The sequence below is a fragment of the Etheostoma spectabile genome, chromosome 13 (genome assembly GCF_008692095.1).
Source record: "Etheostoma spectabile isolate EspeVRDwgs_2016 chromosome 13, UIUC_Espe_1.0, whole genome shotgun sequence".
In the NCBI taxonomy this organism is placed as follows: Eukaryota; Metazoa; Chordata; class Actinopteri; order Perciformes; family Percidae; genus Etheostoma; species Etheostoma spectabile.
Genome location: NC_045745.1, coordinates 3,781,420 through 3,792,190, shown reverse-complemented (window position 1 = coordinate 3,792,190; position 10,771 = coordinate 3,781,420). Strand labels below are relative to the sequence as shown.

General features: G+C 39.0%; 2 protein-coding genes across 3 annotated transcripts in view; one reads left to right on the top strand and one right to left on the bottom strand.

The window, feature by feature from the left end:
• riox2 (ribosomal oxygenase 2) overlaps positions 1–1,219 on the bottom strand; it is an 11,357-nt gene extending 10,138 nt beyond the window's left edge. The window contains exon 1 of the mRNA XM_032534302.1: positions 1,092–1,219. The gene's annotated coding sequence lies outside the window, so the exon portion shown is untranslated. The remainder of the gene's footprint in view (positions 1–1,091) is intronic.
• A 1,394-nt stretch (positions 1,220–2,613) lies between these two features.
• LOC116700836 (huntingtin-associated protein 1) lies at positions 2,614–10,011 on the top strand. Of its 2 annotated transcripts, XM_032534303.1 has the most exons (11): positions 2,614–2,950; positions 3,799–3,957; positions 4,807–4,966; positions 6,251–6,301; positions 7,004–7,054; positions 7,186–7,242; positions 7,353–7,412; positions 7,552–7,616; positions 7,779–7,803; positions 9,393–9,442; positions 9,550–10,011. In XM_032534303.1, exons 1-11 carry the CDS (start codon positions 2,730–2,732, stop codon positions 9,749–9,751), a joined length of 1,101 nt encoding a protein of 366 aa, XP_032390194.1. In that variant the 5' UTR covers positions 2,614–2,729; the 3' UTR covers positions 9,752–10,011. The 2 variants fall into 2 exon arrangements, with proteins under 2 accessions (XP_032390194.1, XP_032390195.1); XM_032534304.1 differs by lacking the exon at positions 9,393–9,442 and having other exon boundaries at positions 9,550–9,749.
• The last annotated feature ends 760 nt before the right edge of the window (positions 10,012–10,771 follow it).

Genomic DNA, 10,771 nt, shown 5'->3' with positions numbered 1-10,771 from the left:
CTGTTCCATCGGTCCCGCCCCTTTCCCCATGCACACTGGAGACAACAGAGTTATTTCCCACCCACCTCCTGCTTCTAATTGGCTCTGACCCAGATGGCAACGAGTACCAGCCAATCAGAGGCAGAGCAAGGCCGTCTGTTGTTTTCTGGTTAGGAAAATGCGCGAGTAGCGAGTGATGGTGAGTGGACTGTAGGAGAGGTTTTGGAGGCATAAATGCCCGGGATAAAGAGGGTGAAATACGGGAAGAAGTATAACAAAGACTGGGAGAAAGAGAAAGGAGGAAAAGAATGGATCCAACCCGTCGTGGGGATCAACTCAAAATCCCTGTGAAAAAGTGTATATTTGATGTCCCATCAGTTTTCTAATGTTAAATAATGTTAAAAGGTGGTTTAACTCCCTCTGTAGTCATTGTCCTGAAGCTCAGTGGAAGAAAATAAAACTCTAACGTGTGTACAGTTTACCAATCTGTCCACATGGATTGTAAAACTGTGCACACAGTTTATTTATTTATCTCTTCCAGGATCTTAGGGGGGGCTCCGTAGAAAAAGTCGCTTGTTTTGGGCTCGTTTTCACAGGCATGGTTGCTTAGTTGTCTCGCAAGATCTGGCAACACTGCATATATGCATGATGACATATGGGGTGGGAACCGGAAGGTCGCTGGTTCAAGTCCCCCTACGGACCAAAGTACAGTTCACCTCCTAAGCACTGCCAAGGTGCTCTTGAGCAAGGCACCAAACCTCCTTTCCATGGGCAGCCCCCCCCCCCACACACACACTGACATCTCTCCATTACAGCATATATAGGACCTGAGCACGTGTGTAGTTCATGTGTGTGATAACACAGTGTACATTGTAATTTCCCCTCGTGGGATTAATAAAGTATACATTATTATGGACCCGAGAATGAAGAAGATTGTGTCGTTTGACATTCAAATTACGGAAACGTGTCCGACAGCGTAGCTTTGCGCGCTCCCGAGGCTCTCGGCACGTGGAGCACAGTGACAGGTTTACTGTAGTCCGGTTCACATAACGCTATGGTTACTATTAAGTTATGTTTATGACAGAGTTCAACAACTCCACAGACCCACTCACCTTTTACACAGCGGCTGTGACGAGCCGCTCCACGTGAGCCGAGTTGTGTGTTTCCCTAAATATGTCCGACTGGAAACTCCTACCATGACCGTGGTACCAGAACACTGATACTGAGGAACGTGTGACCGTAGGGGGCGCTGTTGTACTTTGTATAGTCACATCCATAGACTGTATGTATATGAATGTATGTAACCATAGAGTGTATATTATTAATAAACATACATGATATAAATACTTTTTTTTTTACAACGTACTGCTTACACACTTTTTCAAAACTACGCCTCCTTTTTTCAAAGCTCCACACACAACTCCCACAACTGCACACACACTATGCAAAATGCCTCAAATCCCCTTCAACATGAAACACTGCCTTCCAAATGCCATAAACACATCATTTGCATCAAATGGCAAACATCTTTTTTAATGAGAGTAACTTTTCGGATACACCATGTAGGCCTAGGCTGCACACCGTTGTCTGAGACGGGTGGAGAACTACAACAACAATGCAATGCAAGTGGAGCAATTTGGAAGAGCAAAGCAAATCAGTTCCTGTTAGATTTTTGTGCCTTAGGTAGAGAATTGTGTGTAGTTCCTTGAACAAAAGTGTCTGATATGATTGAAAACTGAGTGAAAGGTTGTGATATAACGCATTGTTTGGCTTGGTGTGTAGTTTTGCTCTTTGAGTAAGAGCTTTCAAAAACCGTGTGACGTTTGATTTGGTGTGTAAGCAGTTGTAAAAAACCTTTAATTCCCTGACACATAGGGTCCCATTTTCGGATTGCCTGCGCCAGAGATTGTGCTTGTGTTGTTTTTGTGCGTTTTTCAGCATTTAAAGAAGGGGAGAGAGGCGGCTGCAGGTTTAAAAGTCCAGTTGCATTATGAATAAAGGCCTGGATGTAAACATGACTTACTGTGCAATGCATCAGAAACTGGCTCCCAGAGGGCAACAGTTCATAAAGCAAATACTTATGAATCCTATCTTTCCAACTGTATGTGTATAGGTCTGGCGGTGTCTAATTTCTAATGATTGTACTGTATGTATATAATATGCACTGTATATTACATTGTGTGTGTGTGTGTTTGTGTTAGACTAATGTGTCATTTTAATATTAATATCTCTGTGTGTGTGTGTGTGTGTGTGTGTGTGCGTGTGTGTGTGTGTGTCTCCCTCCCAGCTTTCCTCTCTGTGTTTTTTGGCTCTGGGACGCTATCCATGTCTCAGCGTGTTGTTTGTAATTTTTTGTTTTGTTCATTTTTGAATATAAAAGAAAATAAAAAAGATTTGATCACAAAAAAAAATGCCAAAAATAACAACTATAAATAACAAATCTGTTTAAGATTTTCCAATAAGCATACAACAAACTAGTGTGCGTATGTGTGTGTTATATGTGTGAACGCATGTGGCCCTTTGCCACTGATGGTCCACCTTAAAAATTGACTTTTAATAGTTAAAATGTTTGCGCTCTCTGCTTTGGAACCATAGACTGTTGTCTCTGTTGTGAGTGTGATGTTATATGGAAAGTGGAATGTGTCCTTATGCAGAATCCAGACTGTTGTGATGTCACACAGAAAGGGGAGTGTGTCCTTATGTAGAATTCAGAATGCTGTGATGTCATATGGAAGGTGGAATGTGTCCTTATGCAGAATCCAGACTGTTGCAGAGACTCAATAGGTGGGAGATACATTTCATTTGGTAAACCACATTTGAGACATAGGTTACACATCGACTTAAACATCATGTCTGACAATTGTGACGCCTTGAGTGCCGCTCCAGAGGAAGCCGGTGATGCAACGGTGGGGGTGCACTTCATACATCTGGAAGAAGTAATGGACGTATCTGAGGAGTGGCAAGATGCCAAGTACGTGTCTTAGGGCAACATATACAGTTGTACTCATAAGTTTACATACCCATGCTTAAGTTGACTAGAAAGAGGAATAAAAAAATCATGTTTTGGAAATTTATCTTAATGCCTTACTTAAAAAATGAGGTAAAATCCAACTTTTAAGGACACTAATTTTCTTTGTGAATGAATAATGTATTGTAAATAAATAAATGTTCCTCCTTAAAATACAGGGGTTATAAGTATACACCCCCTGTGTTAAATTCCCATAGAGGCAGGCAGATTTTTATTATTAAAGGCCAGTTATTACATGGATCAGGATACTATGCATCCTGATAAAGTTCAGTTAGACTAGTAGCCGGTTTTATTTGCATTGAGAGATGATTTTATGGAAAGTATCCCATGCCAATCTCTATGTATAGTGAAGGGTATGTAATGATGGTGGGGGGGCTATTTTAATTCCAAAGGCCAAGGGAACTTTATCAGGATGCATAGTATCCTGATCCATGACATAACTGGCCTTTAATAATAGAAATCTGCCTGCCTCCATGGGAATTTAATATAGGGGGGTGTATACTTATGCCCCCTGTATTTTGAAGAAGAACATTTATTTATTTACAATACATTATTCATTCACAACAAAAATTGGTGTCCTTTAAGGTTGGATTTTACCTCATTTTGAATTACGGCATTAAGAAAAATTTCCCAAACACGATTTTTTTATTTCTCTTTTTGGTCAACTCAAGTATGGGTATTTAAACTCATGAGCACAACTGTGGATGATCTAATTGTCCTTAAGTATTGTTTGGCTCTTTTGGATAAAGCCTGTTGTCAAGGTGAACACTTGATGTTCTGGTGTGTCGTAGTGAACGACAAGAGCTGAGGAGAAGACTCCGTGAGGCTGCGACCCGCTGCAGACAGAAGAGGGAGAACCACGACAGGTTGTTGGAGCACGGACTAGACCTGGAGGCCGAGATAAATGAGACGGAGGCTGAGAATAACTACCTCACCGGCAAAGTGAAAGAGTAGGACTCCTAATAACTAGTCTGTCTTTTTCCCTATCATAGGCATCATGTTAGGACATTGATTTGTACTGTATACCAGTGGTGCAATGTACCTAAGTACATGTACTCAAGTACTAATCTGAGTCTTATCTTTTCATGCCACGTTCTACTTCTACTCCTCTACATTTCAAAGAGAAATGTCTTACTTTATACTCCACTACATTCATCTGCATTACAGTTTGAGTTACTAGTTACTACTTTAACTTTATTACTAGTTACTATGATTACCAGTTATTATTGTTTTCTATTATTTATTTATCTAAATATCTATCTATTACTTAGTTTTAGTTATTAGGCCTACACTTGCAGCTGAATGATTAGATGACTGAACACTTTTAATTAATGGACACACTTTCTAAAATGGAAGGATTGTTTTGCATTGAGTACTTTAACTTTTAATACTTTACAAAGTACATTTTCATTAGGTGATGAACCTTCACATACTTTTTCTGTAGCAACATTTTCAATGCAGGACTTTTACTGTAGTGACATTTTCAATGCAGGACTTTTACTGTAGTAACATTTTCAATGCAGGACTTTTACTGTAGTAACATTTTCAATGCAGGACTTTTACTGTAGTAACATTTTCAATGCAGGACTTTTACTGTAGTAACATTTTCAATTCAGGACCTTTACTGTAGTGACATTTTCAATTCAGGACTTTTACTTGTAACAGCACATTTTTTCAGTGTGGTATTAGTACTTTAATGAACATATTCATTCATAATTTTACTCTAAGAATAACACTTAATTCCCATGTGTACCTTGTCTATAGCTTATTTATGTAGTTGTGGTTGACTTTGGATTCAGGTTGAAACAGCAGATGGATAACATAAGAAAAAGGAGGGAGAAGGAGGAGGAGGAGGAGGAGGAGGAGGAGGAGGGTGAAGAAGCCCTGCAGCAGGAGCTTCTGTCTGAGGAAGAGAACTGGGAGCGGTGGAATCATTTGACACATAACATAAGGAAGATGGTGAGGTCACGCTTTCATTTCTCCAGTTCATAATAGGATAACATTGGAATATATCTATTGACAATGTCAGTATGCATTAAATACATGCTTGGGAATGACTACAGGCTCCATGCATATCCAGAATGTAGCAAAATGTACATTATATACTGTATTGTTGTCAGAAAAATGTCCAGACTGCCATGCTTTGGCATACTTATGTTAGGATCCTCCTGGACAATCAGTGTTTTATTTCATATTCCTATTTCATATTTCACTCTGCCATTGCGTGCGTGTGTGTGTGTGTGTGTGTGTGTGTGTGTGTGTGTGTGTGTGTGTGTGAACTTGAGAGTGATAAAGGCCACAGGAGCATTGTTGTCTATGACACTTTGGAGTCCAACCCAATTAAACAATACATGTGTAATTTGCATTAGGCATATTGGAATAATTATCCACTTCCTGTTTGTGCAGGAAGTGGGTAACAGCTAAATGGTAGAGGCTGTCTAAACTCGGGATGGAGGCTGTTCTATTTGGGATTTGTCTTCATCTCAACCCTCATGTTGTCCTCGGGTCAAATTGACCCGTTCTCCTATATCAATGTTCTTTTTAACTCCCCAAAATAACATGATTGATTCCACACAACGCTCTTTGCCAAGTACACATCTCTAATGTCATTCATTTTGGGGCGTCTTCTTCAATTTTATAAGATTTGAAAACAAAGGATTTGAAGTGGTTTTTGAAATAGTATTGAGTAAAAGTTGACATATTCCAGTCTGTGATTATCCATCAACATCCATTCCTTTAATTTTAGTCTCAATAATTCCTAATTTCTGCTTTTCTAACTCAAACATTAGGTATGAAATTCCTGCAAATGAGGTTTATTAACCATAAACTCAAAAAATAACTGTAAGTTAGTGTTATGTAGTGTTGAAAACATCAAAAAAAAGTAACAAACAATAAAAAAAAGCGTCAAAAGTGTTGAAAAAGGGACAAAAACGTAGGAAAAAGTTGAAAATATTGATAAAAAGCGTCAACAAAAGTGTTGATTTTCAAATTTAACGAGAAGACAACACAAGGGTTAATTAGATTAGGAGGAAAAAATGTTCAGGACTGGTGGTCAACATACCATTTTATGACATACATATTTTGTTGAAACAACATATTATATTTGACCACACAACTAGAGTTTAGAGAGATACAGGATTTTAAAATGATATAATGAATATATAATAATATGATAGGTTGACAGTGGGACTGGCTCAATAGTCAGTCTTACCTCATTTCATGTCTCCCCTTTGTTTTGTGTAGGAAAAGGAGAACGAGAACCTGCTGGAGAAAATTAAGGATTTGCCGGCTGAGGTATAACATCTGCCACATACTTTTTATTAGAGGTGGAAGAAGTACTCCAATATTTTACTTAAGTAAAGATACTCTGTTACAATTACAAGTTCTGCATTGAAAATGTTACTCAAGGAAAAATACAAAAGTATTAGCAACAAAATATACTTAAAGGACTAAAACCTAAAGTACTCATAATGCAGAATTGGCCCATGTCAGGACATATATATTATATCAATGAACTATAAGTATTGATGCATTAATGTAGACATCGCTAATTTGTTGCAGCTGGTAGAGGTAAAGCTATTTTTAATGCATCTATACATATTTTATAGATTACTTTACATACTGCTGGGTAGCTTGTGAAGTCCTCCCTGTGGACTAATAAAGTCTTATTGATATAATAACGTAAATTTTTGGAATGGATATATTTTGAAGTGGTGGCAATCTACTGTAAATCTGCAAAGTAATTAGTAACTAAAGCTGTCAGATGAATGTAGTGACGCTATCAGTAAGAGGGATGTAGTGGAGGAGAAGTAGCAGAAAATAGAAATATTTTTGTAAAGTATTTCAAATTTGTACTAAAGTACAGTGCTGAGTCAGTGACAGAACTTTAAAAAACATCCACACTCGCAATTTAAATGGTTGATGTTCATGTCATGGTGTTGCATCTCTCATTTTGAGCTTCTTCTCTTCCAACTGGGACATCGGTTTCTGGGACAGGAATATCAGGGACAAATACAACTGCTGGGGACAGCTGAGCAGGAGTATAAGGTAAAACTACTGTCCTTTACTTGGGTAAAGTACTGTAATGATGTATTCTTCCAAAGTGCTTACCTGTTCAAATAGCACATTCATTCAGTTTTTGGTCAGAGTTGGTGGTTGACTTGTCGTGTGTTTGACAGCAAAACCTGGAGCAGGTTCAGGAAGTCCTACGTAGAAAAGACGATGAAATAGAGCAGGTATGAACACCTTTGTGAAATCTTGTTAGTCAAGTGTCTCTCAGCTTCATCTTATTTAAATCAGAGTTTTGGAGAGTTGATGAAAATGTCATTTAATCTGTATCTGGCAGAAATCCATGACCTTGGTTCAATTCAACAACACGGTAGAGGAGAGTTTGAACAGCATCAAGGTATGTACTACTGTGTGTGTCTGTGTGTGTGTGTGTGTGTGTGTGTGTGTGTGTGTGTGTGTGTGTGTGTGTGTGTGTGTGTGTGTGTGTGTGTGTCAATATTATTGTACCTTTCAGACATTTCATCTGTCTTCTGCAGAAGCTCAAGCAGGATCAGCAGAAACTCCGAAAGCAGCTGAGCAGGAGACAAGAGGAGCAGATATTGTGATTACTGCATTATTATTTTGCCGGTTTTTATTAGTACAACAGTCAAAAGTACATCTTAAAAATAACCCAGTCTGAGTGTTGTGTCAACCGTGTCAGTGTTGACCGTCTTATAGTTTGCGTGTCTGTTTTCTCACATCTCTCTGTTGTTTGGTTTGACAGAGCTGCATGGAATACATCAACTATGGTGAATACAATTTCCAATAATCATAGTTAAACATACAGGACTTTGCTTTATAAGATAAAATAAGATAAGATAAGATAAGAAAACCTTTATTTGTCCCACAGTAGGGAAATTGCAGTTTGCAACAGCAAAGATAAGAGCAGAGATAGATGAGTGTACAAGATATAGCAAACTGTATTATACAATAAAGTACACATGAATTAGTAAATTGCACTATGAAAACTGCCCAAATGAAAAGTAATGCACGGATGAACTAATAATGGCACTTGGATATATTGCACAGAGTCAACAGTGTTCATTGTAAAGTCTGACGACGAGATTGAGATACCATGAGAAGATTGTCATACCTGTTTGATAAATATGTAGCTGAGTTGGGTTAGCTTAGCATAAAGACTGAAGGCAGGGGGGATTTGAGTTTTCATATTTTGTCCGAAGGTAAAAAAAAAAAAAATCCACCTCTACAGCTCAATAATTTACATTCATGTCATGTCTCTGGCTCTATCTGCGGGACTGTTTTTTTGGGCCGGGCGCTGTGAAAGTCACCGTGGCGCCATGTGGTTGCCAAGATAACCAGTGTAGACTCCAGGAGGTTACTCCAGGCCAGTAATAGTTCAGAACATGACCCACATTAAAAACACAATGTGTCGATTGTACAGATTTTGTGCGGATCAAACAAATGAGATATGGCGTGTTAATTAGTTTGGACTTTAAAGGCACTGGTAGGCAGAACTTTAGACGGAGAGAGGTTAGTTGTTAGACCCATTCAAAGACTTTATGCTAAGCTAAGCTAACGTGGGGTTGCTGGCTATAGCGTTCTACAGTGGCTTGAGAAAATGTACACCCCCCCCCCCCGTGCTAAAGTTGATTGCAAAGAGGAATAAAAAAACAATTTGGGGACATTGATCTTAATGCCTTAAATAAAGCATTTTAGGAAAATCCACCCTTTTAAGGACACCAAATTTCTTTGTGAATGAATAATGTGTTGAAAATAAATAAATGTTCTTCATTAAAATACAGAGGGCATAAGTATACACCCCCCTATGTTAAATTCCTATAGAGAGGCACATTTTTATTTTTAAAGGCCAGTTATTTCATGGATCAAGATACTATGCATCCACAGGTGAAGGGTATGTGATGAGGGGGGGGGGTATTTTAATCCCAAAGGCCAAGGGAACTTTATCAGGATCCTGATCCATGTATTAACTGGCCTTTAATAATAAAAATCTGCCTGCCTCTATGGGAATTTAACATAGGAGGGTGTATACTTATGCCCCTTGTATTTTAAGGAAGAACATTTATTTCTTTAAATTAGTGTTCTTAAAAGGTTGGATTTTTCTACATTGTTTGACTTAGGGCATCAAGATCCATTTCCAAAAGATGTTTTTTTATTCCTCTTTTTAACAACTTTAGCATGGGGGTGTAAACTTTCTCAAGCCACTGTATTTACCAGACTGAAACAAGTACTATTCTATCAGCAAGAAAGTTGGATGAGTCTATTTCCCAAGTCACACTAATTATTTAAGTTCTGTATGTCATAGAAGAGGCAGGCCTACTTCTAAGATGTGTGATGAAGCTTTCTATTATCTTTGTAGGATAAGAATAGTGTAGAAGACAAAGATGGGAGGCCCCTAATGAAGAAAAGGTACTTGTAACAACAACACACAATTTTTATAAAGTATATATGTTAACCAAAATAGAAGCGTTGCCTTTCCTTTACTCATCTGTGTATTCTGTGTCTGTGTTGACCAGGTGGTCGTGTCTGAAGAGCCTGTGGGAAGGATTAAAGGTAGGAGGATGCATCCTCTTTTGTGTCCTTCTTTCTGGAGGTATCCTTGCCTCCATGGTGCCTGTCTGCAACTGCCCAGATCCTGACTGCAACTTGTGGGACATCACTTTCAACCTGCTGGAGCCCTACGGCCAGCTCCACCAAGCCCTCCGCCTTTACTATTAGCTAGGGTGGCAAAAATAGAGATTATGATAAAATTAAAAGAACATATCCGTGTCCTGGTTGCTTACCTGATTGAGTGCACGCCCCATTCACTAAGGCCCCTCTTTTCTGTCTTCAGCTGTTCTGTCAAATAAAGGCCCGAAAACAGTAAAAAAGAATATCCAGATCCACATATAACTATTGAGTCAACAGTAACATTACATGTCGCAGTGTGCAAAAACTAGTTTGCAATGAAGTTTAAACAGGGAGCTAAATGTAGTGACTAAACAAATGAGTAGCAAAAAGTAATGGATAAATGATATATGTGATGATGTATACAGTATGTATAGTATTTTTTTTATTACACATATTCATGGTCATTCCTAGAGCATACAATCATAGAAGGATTGCCATACCAATCTATATTAGGACACTATGGAGGGAAGATGTCTCCCAGGTAATGTTGGGAGAGAGGTGTGTTGCATCTCTGCTGCACACACATGTGCAGTAGTGGAATCAATCATGTGCTTTGCATGCCGGTCAATGTGTGAACTGTGTGCAAGCATTTGAGCATGCATGAGTGAGTGTGAGAGGCAAATTAAACAGGCTTTGCACTGAATTCACGTCATAAGCTGCAGCTGAACCTTGGATTTCCTTGCCCCCGTGCCTAAATGATTTCCATATGATTCAGGTTAAGATGATGATGACGATGACATGATAATGGCATGCTGTGACCTCTGTTTCAGCTTTTGAGACTCCCCTAGACCCATCAATGGGTTCAGTCAAAGACGTAGTAATACGGAGGAAAGTGTCTATGTAAGCGTGCCGGATAGAGTCACTTCACAGAGACAGGGATGGGCACCATTGGTGGCACCCTTGGCCAGAGCTGGCAAAACAGGTTGGCGGTTTGATGAACTGAAAGAAAAGGCCCAGCTGACGTTTTGGAGAGAACAATTCATCTAAAGTTGTACCTTTAGTTCATTTACAGCAGTGGTTCCCAAACTTTTTCAGGTCAAGACCCAAAAGAGAAATTTGGTGTCTCCC